Source organism: Lampetra fluviatilis, chromosome 28 (genome assembly GCF_964198595.1).
Source record: "Lampetra fluviatilis chromosome 28, kcLamFluv1.1, whole genome shotgun sequence".
Lineage (NCBI taxonomy): Eukaryota > Metazoa > Chordata > Hyperoartia > Petromyzontiformes > Petromyzontidae > Lampetra > Lampetra fluviatilis.
Genome location: NC_136302.1, coordinates 6,572,521 through 6,586,781, shown reverse-complemented (window position 1 = coordinate 6,586,781; position 14,261 = coordinate 6,572,521). Strand labels below are relative to the sequence as shown.

Genomic DNA, 14,261 nt, shown 5'->3' with positions numbered 1-14,261 from the left:
TTTTATGGATGCTGGTAATATTGCCGTATTTAAATAAATATATTTGTATTACAACTGACATTGTAGTACACCGGATACCATAGTTTACATGGAGTGACTGTGACAATATCTGATAACTCCAGCAGAATTTATTTAACAAGCATGGCTGCGGATGAGCTTTAGAAGGTTGAAACCATTTCAGAATATGCTTAAATACTGCTTGATAATATTGGTCTGTAAATCCAATAAATAGGCTGATGGACTGGAACACATGTTTCTATACACGTGGAACACACCACAGCTCCACGAATGTATTATTTCGTAACAGCGATGTTGAAGAGCAAATGGACAGAGGGCTGCAGTTCAGGATGCTGCTTGACGAAGGGGTGCTTGACGGATCGATACAGGGCTCTGGATATTTAAGGATGGTTGGTGGGGTCAGCTACACCGGTGACGTTGCAGTCGCCCACGTCTAAAACTCGACAAGCCGGCGATCGCGAATGCTCAATGACAAGACGCGGCTCGTGACTGCTATCGTCTCCGTGAGTGTTACGCTTTGAATTTTGACATTTGTGTGCCGTGCGCTTGTGGCTTGTTATGATACGATGTGTTTTTGCGTCGTCTTCATAATCGTGGTTGAATTGCACGGCAATATTTTACAGCCGTGATTAACGTGTTGTAATGATGTTAACATTTACGTAATGTTCCGTTTTAATGTCAATGCGCCTTTAACCAATCGTGCTACATATACCGTCTTCACGAGATGCACTCGTATCGTCTCAGTCATCAAAAAATATGACCTGTAAAACTTAAAGTGCGTTCGGCGGGTTACATTTAATTCGTGTTAAATGCAAAGTTACGCGGCAGAAATATTAAATCAATTATTGCTAATAATTGATTTTAATTAGAAAATTACAGCGAGGTTTTGTGTTTTTTTAACTGAGGTTTGTGTACAACTCCTTGCTAATTCACTGCTGGAAGTGAATGCAGTAATATGAACGTAGATATATGCACAAGCTTTGTAACCCCAAGACAATGTTACAATATTGGCTTATTCTGCAATTACACGCTGTACTGTACATGCGTACAATTGTATGCGGTATATTACTTTCTGCCGTTCACCCTAAACCTGATGCACCTCGTTTTTTTGTAAAAACAGGCATTTAGATACTTTTTTTCTTATTTTGCTGCTATAAATTTTCACATGATAAGCCACTTTTTTTGCTATCATTTGTGCCCAGGTCGATTCTGAAGAATACGTTAATACGTCAGTGGGCTTTATCTGGTAAGATAAAACATAGTTAAGTTTTATTTGTATATTGTTTTAAGTGATTTGTTTACCTTTACTATACTTTACACTCCTATCGGGTTTTTGTATTGTTTGTTGCAACGCTCTGACCTGCCCCTACTGGAAATCTGTGGGGGAAAAATTTCTTTATAGCTCATCGGATTCCTCCAGTATAAATGCATATTCTGAATCTGATTGTGCAACAACTTCCTGCGATGCTGTCACAAACATCGCACGTTTAAGGCGTGTGCTTGTGCGTGAACACTGACGCATTCGATGTCTCCACGGTTCCAGTGTTGTCTCTGTATCGAGTAGGAGACTAGAACCCCACCATGCTGTCCAAACTCATCATCCTCGTCCTGCTGATCACCTCGGGGTCTGCTGCCCCGAGAAAGGGAATCAATGGTGAGTGAGGATGATTGAAACGCACTACTTCACGCTCGTGTTTGTGCTCAGAATGCCAGAGCGTCGTTGATGGGCTGATTGAACAATTTTCATCAAACTCTTTGGTTCTTTCGGTAAAGTCACGTAGGTGAATTTTTTTTTTTTATCACGACGTTTCGATTGCAACACAAGCAACCGCAGCAATATTTTTTTTGTTTTACTGAAGTGGGAGATATGCCGGAGCCAAGGAGGTTATATAAGTCAGAAGTCCTTGCAGTCATGAAAACTTCAAATCTAGAATGAATTTTCATCAAACCCCGGTAGACAAATCTATTGAAACTGGACATCTCTATTCGTCGTCGTTTGTTACCTGAAATTGTGTCTTGCACATATACAAGCCAAGTCCTGAAACACGAATGGAATTGAGAAGCACAATTGCACAGAGCAGTGGCACAGGAAACACACATGAACCGAGAAAAAAAAAATCAATGGATTAAATACAGTTTAACACGTAGGCTTTCCCAACCAATATCCATAAAACAGGCTTTTTTGGGTTAGATCGAGTAAATATATAAATGTGTCGTTAAACCCGCTACCACCTGACACAGCCAACTACTAAGGTTTGTCACGTAAACAGAAAATGCCAATTCGTCACTAGTACAGCACACCGGTTGTGTGTTGGAGAGCAAAGCCACAACATTTACAATCTGAGTACGACGTTTCGCCAGTAATTACAACCGGCATCATGCGGCAGCCAGATTTGTGGAGAAATCCTCCTGTTTCGTTCCAGAAATAGAGGTGTAGATGTGATGAAGTCTTTGGTGAGCCCTTCTTGTGCGAAATGGGGGGGGGGGGGATTAATAAATGCATATTAATTACAATGGGTATCCATTGTAATTAATATGCATTCATTGTATATATGCATTGTAATTACTGATGAAAAGTCGTACTCGCATTGTAAATGTTGTGGATTTGCTCTCCAACACACTGGTGTGCTGTACTAGTAACGAATTGCCATGTTTTGTTTACGTGACAAACCTTACTAATTGTTGTTGGGTGGTGGCGGGTTTAACGACATTTATATTTACGCGATAACACATTCCTGCGGAGGGAGCTGGTAGGAACGTTGGGTTGCTCGGTCAATGGCCACGGTCAACGGCGGCGTGGTGTATTCCGCAAATATTCCCGACTGTGAGGGCGGGCACAAGCCGGCGTGAGTAGGTTAAACGTTGAGTTTTATAAGGGCACCACGGGGTGTCCAGCTCCTCCCCACCCAGCCCCACTCCTCCCACCCCCCACCCAGCCCCACCCAGCCCCTCCCCACCCACCCCACCCAGCCCCTCCACACCCTCCCCACCCAGCCCCTCCCCTCCCCACCCAGCCTCTCCCTCCCCACCCAGCCACTCCCTGCACGACGGACGGACGGACACAATAATCCTCTGTGGGCTGGTGGAACCAGTGGGTTCCTACCAGTATAACCCAAAAACCTGAATTGTGGCTTACATAGAGGCGCATGCCTTGAGCCAGCACTTCGGAGGCGAGGGTTGGTGGATCCACACAAACATTGTGAGGCTCTAAAACCCACTCGGCTTCGTAGTGGCCAGGAAGTGGCAGTACAGCAAGTGGATTCAACACACCTGTGTTTTTACGTGTTATCCCCCTCGCATGCATGCCTTTTCTCCTGGGTAATCACGTTTTCTCCCAAAATTCCAAACGCTCATTAAATCTGAGTGGTTTAACATCCCAATGCCGACACCTCCTCAAAGAGTCTTGAGGCTCGGTCGAGGCTTTCCTGGCTAAAGAAAGGGGACAATTACATTCCACTGGAGAAATTTGTGCATTCAAATCCCAGTCAGGAGACAAATCGGCTCATTATTATCATCATCATTATCGTCCCTCTGGCAGTGATAATGCGAGTACCGCTTGTGGTAGCGCTGAAGCGAAATTGGAATCTTCACCAATGGCTCAGGGACTGCCAATGAACAGGCTTTTCCCGGTAAGCGGAGGGCGTCGTTATTATTTCATGCCAGAATGTTTGCACGTTAAGCGGTTGGCTAGCTTGCCCAGCTATGTGCGGTCGGGAAACCGCATGATAAGTACAGCACTTGTTAAGTATGTGCTTACTGGGATGTATTCACAATACACAGAGGTATACAACGTTCAAAATGAAAATTGGGTTGTTATTTTTTTTTAGCAAGTGCCATGTGACATTTCCCCGGCGTGCAGCACAGAGCCAATTACAGAGTGTCGGGGAAGTAAAATGTGAATTCCATCGCCACCTTTGCATTACACGCGACACCACCACCAGTACACGCGTTTCTTTCTTTCTTCTTATACCGACCCACTTACTCGCGAGGCATTGTTTGAGTCGTTTCATTAAACAGTTGTTGATATCTCGGTGCCTATGTCTATAATGCCCTTTGTCAATCCGCTGCTGAATGAAGGCCCCTCCCCATGTCGTGGCCGTCGTGCGGGGTGGTTTGATCGCACTGCGCAACGCTGGTCGGTGTGGGACAGAGGTCGCAAACGGGTTTTGATTCCTTACCCGTACCCATACCCGGCCGCACCAGGGTCGCAAACGGGTACCCGTACCCGTACCCGACTGGGTACGGGTAGCCGGGTATCGGGTAGGGTACGGGTATCGGGTACCCAGTTGCGACCTCTGGTGTGGGATGGTCACACGACCCCCATGACCCCGCACATGGCATGCGGAAGCCTTAACAGGGGCTTGAAAATGATGACAATATACATCAGCCCACGCAGATATATATCAGCGCACGCCTCCTGTAAACCATGTGACTTCTGTGAGTCCCCCCACCCCCGCTCTGACTGAATCCCTCCCCTCTCCCCGCCCCCTCAGAAAACAGACGCTGCTCCGTGCAGCTCACTTTTGCTCACTCCTCATTTCCTCTCTTCCCCCTCCTCTCATCATCACCCTCTCGTCCCTGACATCTTGGCCTGGTCATTCTATCTGTCCTTGCTGCCCGGTTCATCATTATTTGGCTCCTATACATTTCCAAATGGTAAGCCGCTTTGTTGAGCTATCATTTGTGGCCACATGTCACTTCTGGAAAAGAGCAATATAGCTCAGTGAGCCTTGCCTGGTAAAAAAAAAACTAGTTTGATTTTATTTTTTACTTTTATTTTTTCGTGTGATTTTCTTACCTTTTATATACTTTGCACTCCTATCGTGTTGTTGGATTGTTTGTTGTAACTTTTTGACCCACCCCTACTGGACATCTGTGGAAAATAGCTTTATAGCTCATCAGATTCTTCCAGTATAAATGAATATGCTGATTCTCAACCGCGCCCTCTTTGTTTGTCTTGGGGACTTCCGCCCCAGCATTCCTTTCCTGCTCATCTTGCTGCCCTTTTGTGCAACAGTCTCTACTCCCCTGACCGTGTTGCGCCACGGGTCAAGACTTTTATTTTGACGACTGTATTCAAACAAAACCCTGGCCTGGACCTGAAAATACAAAAGAAAACATTTCATGCACTGGACCTTCAGAGCAGGATTAAATATGAAAGACAAGATTGCACTGTAGTTATAAAGTGCATTTCGTGATGATAATGATTTATGCAGAAGCGCTTTCAATAATTTAGTTTCAACATGGACATATTGGGATATATGGTCACTTTATGAAAAACAAAAATTGGAGTGACCAAATTGCCCAGAGATGAACCCACGCGTCCGAGCGGCTGACACTCAAATACCGCACAGATAGGTCTTCAACAACCTACCTGCTGCACTGCCTCGTACATGAACCTCATTGCCATGCAGCTGAGCGTCTCGCATGGAATCACACTGGTCCCATTTTTGCACGATTTATCAACCCCCCCCCACCTTCAAGTCACTCCGAGATTGCAAGCTTTATAATATCACCACTGCACCCATGGTGAGTCGTAAAAAATCCATTTGCTTTCTATGCCTCCTCGGAGGCAGTGGCACGTGGGTACACGTCGAGTTGCACGTGCGCTGTGTGTGTGTGTGTGCGCGCTGTGTGTGTGTGTGCGCTGTGTGTGTCTGTGCGCTGTGTGTGTCTGTGCGCTGTGTGTGTGTGTGTGCGCTGTGTGTGTGTGTGTGTGCGCTGTGTGTGTGTGCGCTGTGTGTGTGTGCGCGTGCATGCACATCGGGGAGCAGCGCCGCAGTGGTTCACGTTCCGTGTTACAAATCTGGCCACCTGAGTTTTATTCCCACTCCTGGCCGGCATCGGTGGCGAATAACTTAACCGGTCCTGCGCCTCCCCCTAGGTCGATTCTGCCTGAAATGAGTATCCGTTGTGGGGTGGGTAAACATCAGCACGCGAGAGAGACGTGGGTTTTCCGGCCACACCACCGTGCCGGTGTTCATAGGTTCTCGCTAACAGCAATTGCCCCAACAGCCTGCGTAAGGCAACACGGGGTGGGTGTGCAGGGTGGTGGGGGGATCTTCACATCTGCGCGTGTGCGTGGGTCGGCGCCCGTTGTCTGCAGACTGCCCGTGCAACGCGCAGCAGCCGCAGCCATGCCTGCGGCTGATGCGCAAGTTCGGCAGCTGCTTATCCGGCGGCGTCTCTCGCGGGCTGGACGGCCTCCTGGCTGTGCGCACCATGCTGTCTGGCAGCACCGCCTCGGCCGACCCTTCCCTGCTGGGCCAGAGCAGTCGCCTGTGCAACGGTGAGCAGGGCTCTCAAGAGTTGGCTAAACTTGGGGGCGCCACGGTGGCGAGATGTTAACTACCTCGCCCGGTGTACAGGAAGTCGTGGGTTCAATCACGACGCTGATGCGTGCTGTATATTTGGTCGTGTGGGTTTTTCTCTGGGTCCTCCGGATTTTCCGTCCACGTTTAAAAACATGCGATTCGAGTACTTGGCTGCTATAAATGTCCCACCAGGGTTCTCAGTGTTAGCTAAACTTGGGGAGCCACTGTGGAAAAATGTTAATTACCTTGCCCTGTGTACAGGAGGTCGTGGGTTCGATCTGGACCCTGACACTTCATTGAGCTATCATTTGTGATAGCTTCTGAAAAAGAGCTGTAGAGCTCAGTGGGCCTTACTTGGTTAAATTAAAATAGAAATATAATACAAATAGAATAGAAACTTATGATGACACTTTCGTTCGTATTTAATCGATAATTTAAACTTTATTTAACATAGCGCCCTGGGCGATTAAATCATCACAGCGCTTAGCGTGTAAACATAACAACATTGGGCGATTCAAATTTAAGATAGAAAAAAAATTTCCACGGTTCAAAATATGAATCAAATAGAATTAAAAAAGATACATATTTAGCCTAACCATAAAAAGCGCAACACCTTCCTCGTCAGAAGGTGTCCGTGGTGCACTGCACTTGAACACAACGTCGACCAGCGTGCGCCCATCGCGTAACGGAACATCTCCGAGTGCACCTGCTTTGCATAGGGGGACCCCCATTGGCACCTCGGGACTCCCGACTCGAGTACAGAGGCTTCCCTCAGTCACTGATGACTGTTTCACTGTCTAAGGCAAAGACAAAGATCCCCCGTATAGCCTTAACAGACTGTTGGGGCAAGTGCTGTTAGCAAGCATCTTTAAAGGCCGGCACGGCACACGAGGGGGTGGGTAGCCAACACCGTGCCCGGCCGCCTTTATCTCTCCAGTGGCGATGTTTACACATCGCACCAGGTACTAATTTGAGGCTGAGTCGACTTAGGGGAGGCCCAGGACCGGTTCAGATAATGGTCACTGGTGTTGGCCGTGAGCGGGAATCGAACCCGGGTCGCCAGGTTCGTAGCGCAGCGCGCTAACCGCTACATTACCGCTCCCCACTGTCTCAGGCACACACGCACGTGTTCTTACAACATCTTTCAAACTGTCCCCGTGTTGATGCCTGCAAGTCATTCGCTTTGCTCCACAGACAAGGATGGACTGGCTGAATTATTGGCGCTGTTCCGTACTTCGTCACCATCTGCCGACATACGTGAGTCTTTGATACGGCAAAGTGAGATGGGCCTTTTTAAATCCTTTATATTAAGTTCGCTTGCTTGCTTGCTTGCGCGCTTACGACTGTGCAAATCTTTCGGTCGTTTTTTAACCCACTTCCCGTGATCCAATCGAGCTGACATTTTCCACACAGACTCGTTGTGCGTGACAATTAATTTTCCTGAAAAGAATTTCCAAAATTTTACACTTTTTAGGAAAAAAATATATATATTTAATTACCAATTGCTTAATGGTGGCAGGCAATCATCTGACCCGTAGGTGGCAGCCATCTCAAGCCAGAGGACGAGAGGACTCTAGCCGCCACGCATATAAAGGATTTATAGTGAAAAACTTTGTTTTTACGGGTTAATTTTTTTTTATTAGAATTGAACTCTCAACGTTTGAAGTCGCCATCGTGGACCTGCTCCTGACTACCTCCTCGCCTTTCGGCCTCACTCTCTACTCAGCTCAAATTGCCCTCCTCTTCATCAGCCAAGGTCCACCTCCGCTCTATGGGAGGTTTCTCCTTCTGCCTTCTGGTGGCCCAGCTGTTTGGACCTCTCTCTCTCTGTATCCCTGCTCACCTGCACCGCTGCAACAGTTCCCTTTTGCAGTCCGGTCTCGAGTCCTCAGTTCTTCTCCTCCAAACACAAATACAGTGATCCCTCGTTTATCGCGGTTAATAGGTGAAAATCCGCGAAGTAGGATTGGCCCCCTAGGAATTTCCGTATATGTGTGTGTGGGTACCAGAATGTTTAAAATATGTATATTTATACTTTATATATATATTTTGCTTCAATCTATTTAATTATAAAACCTTAATATTATACATTCACTCTCTTTCTCTCTCATACGATACGTATTATGGTGTTCTACACTCACCAATGACAGTAGTATCTTGAGACTTGACTCCAGTAATGACGACGACGATGACAATGACGATGACAATGACGACAATGACAGACCTGTGCAGTTCGATGAATGTGATGATGAATGATGATGATGATGGTGTTACTGCACAGGTATAATGAGGCCTTTAAATCAGTTTGAAAAATCCGCGATGCACTGAGGCCGCGAAACTTGAACCGCGAAGTGGCGAGGGATTACTGTAAACGCCTCTCTTCGTGATTCCACCTCTCAACCTCGAACCCCGTCTGCAATCGTCGCATCCGCTGCGAGCATGTGTCCTCCACTCTTATGCAGCATCTTGAGATGCTGTCGCTCTGAGACTCTGTGTGTTGTTTTAAATGTGCGTTGCACTGCCAATTTTATTGATTGGGTTGCTCAACCATCAATGGAAGCACCCCAATACACTGGTCAAAAGAGATCGATTAGCACCTCCGATTAGCACGGTTGGCTACGTACGGTGAAAAAGACGTTCTACATACATTCGTAGAGCAGACATCTAATAGCAATGGACAGTGACGATATTTGTCGTAAGATGAGATTAACTTTCTATTCAGGATTCTAGCAATGAGCAGTGCACTATCCAGTGTGACAGAATTGCCCTGCGAAAAAAGATCACAAATCTGCATCTCAGATCACTTTCTTTTTATCCACTTAATCTGGATATCTCATACTATGCCATTAATTCAAATATGTATGGAGTGCGTTATAAGAATGGTATGAATACCAAATGTACTGCATTATTATTATTAATCCCGGGGTATTCCCATGACTTTCTTCAGCGTGTCTCGACAAAGAAATCTGCGCCCTGGCATGTGGTTCTTGTGGCAAGAGTCCATGTAAGTTTGCATTCACACTTCTGTGTGTTCATAACAGCCATAGTTGTACAAAGTTGTTTTTCATTTAAACGAATGAAGGTGTGATAGCGGTTATACAATGATATATTTGCGCACTGGAAATCCTGTAATCCTATTCGTCTGCTGCTCTGTCACTGTGTGTTTGCACCTTGGTTTGTTTTCACATTGGAAGTAATTTAACAGCTACGAGTCCCGAACCTGATGTTTTCATTTCTTTTCTCAGGCTCATGCGACACTGCATGTAACACACCATGTGACACCGCATGCGGCAGCTGCTCTGGTGGCTCTTGTAGCGGACCCTGCTGCAATCCGTGTGACCCTTCCAGTGGCACGCCATGTGACACCGCATGCGGAAACTGCTGCGGTGGCTCTTGCAGCGGACCCTGCTGCAATCCGTGTGACACGTCCAGTGGTGCACCATGTGACACTGCAAGCAGCAACTGCTGCAGTGGATCTTGCAGCGGTTCCTGTTGCAATCCGTGTGACGCATCCAGTGGCGCACCATGTGACACCGCATGTGGCAACTGCTGCTGTGGCTCTTGCAGCGGACCCTGCTGCAATCCGTGTGACGCGTCCAGTGGCAGGCCGTGTGACACCGCATGCAGCAATGGCTGCGGTGGCTCTTGCAGCGGACCCTGCTGCAATCCGTGTGACACGTCCAGTGGCGCACCATGTGACACCGCATGCAGCAATGGCTGCGGTGGCTCTTGCAGCGGACCCTGCTGCAATCCGTGTGACACATCCAGTGGCGCACCATGTAGCAACTGCTGCGGTGGCTCTTGCAGTGGTTCTTGTTGCAATCCGTGTGACACATCCAGTGGCACGCCATGTGACACCGCATGCAGCAACGGCTGCGGTGGCTCTTGCAGCGGTTCCTGCTGCAAGCCGTGTGACCCGTCCAGTGGCACGCCGTGTGACACCGCATGCGGCAACTGCTGCGGTGGCTCTTGCAGCGGTTCCTGCTGCAAGCCGTGTGACCCGTCCAGTGGTACGCCGTGTGACACCGCATGCGGCAACTGCTGCGGTGGCTCTTGCAGCGGTTCCTGCTGCAATCCGTGTGGCACGCCGTGCGACACCTCCGGTGAGACGCCCTGCGACTCCTCCGCATGCAGCAACTGCTGCAGTGGCCCATGCGGGTCTTGCGGTTGCAAAAGTGGCGGTGGCTGCACCGGCGCTTGCTCTGAAGGTATACAACGGTTTCGCGAAACCCTCCCGCCTGTTTTCGTAAACGTATGCACGAAACAAAAAGAAAGTTAATTGCGGTGTTTATTCATAATAAAAAAAAAATTGGTTTAGAACGCGTAAATGTATGTGTCGTTAACCCACCACCACCCGACGCAGCCAATTAGTAAGGCTTGTCATGTAAATAAAACGTACTAATTAGTTACTACTTCGGTACACCGGTGTGTTGGAGACTAAACCCACAACATATACAATGTGAGTACGACGCTTCACTGGTGATTACAACCAGCTTCATCAAGCGATTTTGCCAGAATTGTGACGATGTCTTCCTATTCCTGGTCTTAAACAGAGTAAGGTGATGTAATCACTGTGAGCCTCTCAGGTGCGAAGATCAGAAGGGGGGTTAATGGGGTGGTGAGTTAACGATGCATCTAAATTTAAGCGATCTAAACCAAAAGAAAACTTTTATTCATAATATTTATCGCGAAAGCCTACATGTTAAATTGCGGTGTGTATGTTAACATGCGTGCATCTTTGTGAAGCTCAATTCCGTAACAAACTGGAGGCCCCCTTAAAGGACTGTTTTTGCCAGCTTCTCTGTCCCTTGACTCGTGCCGATGTGAAATTACAGCCCAAGGTGTTTTTACGTGGCTGGCCGCAGCAGTACAAACGCTTGCGTGCAGCAGGGGAGAGGAGTCGTGTTGAATTAACGGCATTGGCTCCATTAGCTTTATTTAGCACCCGCGCCAAGCGCGCGTGTGTGTGTTTGATGCGAGCCGTCATTGTAAAATTCGTGACGGTGGTTTAATTGCACGGCGCTCGCTAAAACGTCCACACGGGACATAGGCGAATAAGCACACGTGGCATTGTGTAACCTCCACGATCAGGACCCACACACACACAATCGACATGCACTTTCCAGTCGTTCACACAAACGCTTCATCTGTCCGCCAGTCTTGGACGCTCCCCGCGGAGATTGAGCAATGAAATGAGATCTTGTCCTGGTGCGAGGAAGATTGCTACATTGCAGAACTCTGGCAGAGGTGGTGGGGGCTTGGAAAGGCCTTCATCCGGCAGTGGATTCGTCGTGGCTTTTGATTGCGGTGATTCAATTCAAGCAAAACCGAGTTTTGTGTTTACCTCTTTGCAGGTGGAACTTGCAACTGCCCAGGTGGGACCTGCAGCTGCGGTGGAGGGAGCTGTGAGTTGCAACTCGCTCATTGTGTCCATTACAGAGTCAGAATATTTATTCGTGCTGGAGGAATCCGATAAGCTATAAAGCTCTTTTTCAACAGACGTCCACTAGGGGCGGGTCAGAACGTTACAACAAAAACACATTACAAAACACGGCAGGAATGCAAAGTAGAGGAAAGGTAAGTAATCGCATAAAACATTTATACAAATAAAATTACTTTTTTTTTATCTTACCAGGTAAAGACCACTGAGGTATTAACCAATGTTTCAGAAGCGACGTGGCTACAAAAATCCTTTGCTATTCTGTCCGTTTCCCCCACTTTCAACCTGCACACGCCAGCGTGGTGAAGTGGGGGGGGGGGTGTCATCCATCAGTGGATTGACAAACGGACTGTACATGTAACATCTGTGCTCTGACGTAAAAAATATATATATATGCCACTCATGGCCTGTGCTCTCGTGGTAACAAGTTGACAAAACGTGTTAGGTGCTGTGCCGTCTGACACCCAAAATTGGACAAAAGTTAGCCCAATGGTCCATGTTTACTGAACCCAACAGCCGCCTAAACCTCTCTTCAATGCGACGTGAAATGCGAATTATCCTTCTGTTTTCAGTATTCAACAAATTTGTTTCCCGTTGACATTAATCATCCAAGTTGGGGTGGATGGCCAACTAACTCAACGATGGGGGGGGGGGCAAACATGCACTGTACTTCTACGCTCCCACGCTCGTGCACCCCAGCTTCACCAACCCGCGTTGACCAGAATGGTGAAGTATGGTCAAATAACTTCGATGAACCCCCACAGTGTGGGGAGGCCCTCATCGAGCGGTGGACTTACGGAAGAGCCGTGCACTAAGTCTCGCCCGCATGGCCTACACCGGCCTAGCCCAGAGGGTTATCAATTATTTGTGCACAGAAAAACTCGGTTCTTAGCTAATTGTAAAACGATTTACCCGTGACACACCACAGGAAAGGGGGGGGGGGCTAGTCAAGAATGTAATGTATGGAAAAGAGAAAAATGAAGGTGATGGGGAAGACCGAAGAGGATGACCGGTAAAGGAAAAGATGTAGGGATGGAAGTCCCCAAGACGGACACGAAGAGGGCACGGCTCAAGATGAGTAGGGTAGGGAAGAAAGGAATGCGCAGGAAGATGGGGGGAGATGGAGGCAGAAGGAATGACCGGGCCAAGATGTTGGGGATGAGAGGGGGGAGGGAAGAGGGGGAGGGAAGAGAGGAAGAGAGAAGGAAGAAGCTGAAGTTTGATAAACGCAGCGGCGTCTGTTTTCACAGGGGGCGGCGAGAGGTATTCAGATTCAAAACTAATTTCTTTAGAACTGCTTTTTGTTTTGTTGTCCATCCCCCGCACCTCCGATTAGCACGGTTGGCTACGTACGGTGCGAAAGAAGTTCAACAGACGCAGAAGTCATGTGATTTATGGGAGGCTTGAGCTGATTTCGACATCGAGATGAAAGTGCTTTGTGCATTTATCATTCATTCATTGTGTGTTCATGTCACCTTACATGTTTGTGGACACAGGTGGAAGCACAGGGTGTTGCTGTGGAGGGACCGGCAGTCCGTGCAGTGGTATGTGTCTGTTCACTGACGATGTGCAGCGTTCACGCTGTGATTCTGTCAGGTGGCCGGGCGGCTCAGGGTTCAGAGCTCTGAGCTGACACCACTGAGATAACCTGGGTTTGTATCCGGGGTGTCAGGTACCCATCAATTAAACCGAGTTCTCAATGGTGACCAGCAAAAATGTACTTGGAAAAAGTCCTTCTTAAGTCGAATTTCCATTGATTGAGAAATAAGGCGAGGGGGTTGTTCTTGGTCTCAGATTTTCAGTATCAGAATGTTTCTTTTGACTGGAGGAATCATTTAGTTGTGCAGTATGGGCGGTTCAGCAGGTTAACCAATCGTATTGCTACTGCCCTCTAAGAAACACACAAATCAATTTCACTTCTACTTGGTAAGAAGTTTTTGCAAGGTTATTTTAATTGGTCACATTCTTGAATGAAGAGTCACGTGTTCCATCGTGATGGTCTCATTAAAGTTAATAACGTAGAACTTTCGGTAGTTGAACATGATTCATATTAGTTTTTGGGTTGGGCCACGTTTTATCCCACAATTCTTGTCATTAACCCTCCACCACCCAACAAAGATGTTATCACAAATTTACACAGATACTTTCTATACGTGCCAATGTATTGCTCAAATTCTGACCAATGAAACTCCGGCTCTCACCGGCGAATGAAGACTTTTCATGACTGAATTTAAACGTCAACACACGAGGCCAATTTACTCCAAGACTCCTTTGAGCGTCATCAGGTAGCGAACTCGGCAATCGAGTGGCAGCCACAGCTGACTGTGCTTTGTATGCACGTTGAACTTCTTTCGCACCGTACTTAGCCAACCGCGCCAATCTGAGGTGCGAGGGAAGGACAACAGATACAATGTTGTCGGCGACACTTACGCAGTCATGGTTTGTCACGTGTTCCTTGTTGCTTTGCTTGTGCTGTGCAATAGGCGATG

At 47.6% G+C, this 14,261-nt stretch overlaps 1 protein-coding gene and 1 long non-coding RNA gene across 2 annotated transcripts in view; both read left to right on the top strand.

Moving 5' to 3' along the window:
- Positions 1 to 255: 255 nt before the first annotated feature.
- LOC144942732 (uncharacterized) lies at positions 256 to 1,624 on the top strand. Its single transcript, XR_013639410.1, has 3 exons — positions 256 to 521; positions 1,221 to 1,264; positions 1,562 to 1,624. It is a non-coding gene; the product is annotated as an uncharacterized LOC144942732 (long non-coding RNA).
- Positions 1,625 to 9,961: 8,337 nt separating this feature from the next.
- LOC144942659 (uncharacterized) overlaps positions 9,962 to 14,261 on the top strand; it is an 8,398-nt gene continuing 4,098 nt past the window's right edge. The window contains exons 1-4 of the mRNA XM_078869457.1: positions 9,962 to 10,001; positions 10,308 to 10,540; positions 11,687 to 11,737; positions 13,269 to 13,316. Of these exons, the coding sequence (XP_078725583.1) occupies positions 9,962 to 10,001; positions 10,308 to 10,540; positions 11,687 to 11,737; positions 13,269 to 13,316 (372 nt within the window). The remainder of the gene's footprint in view (positions 10,002 to 10,307; positions 10,541 to 11,686; positions 11,738 to 13,268; positions 13,317 to 14,261) is intronic.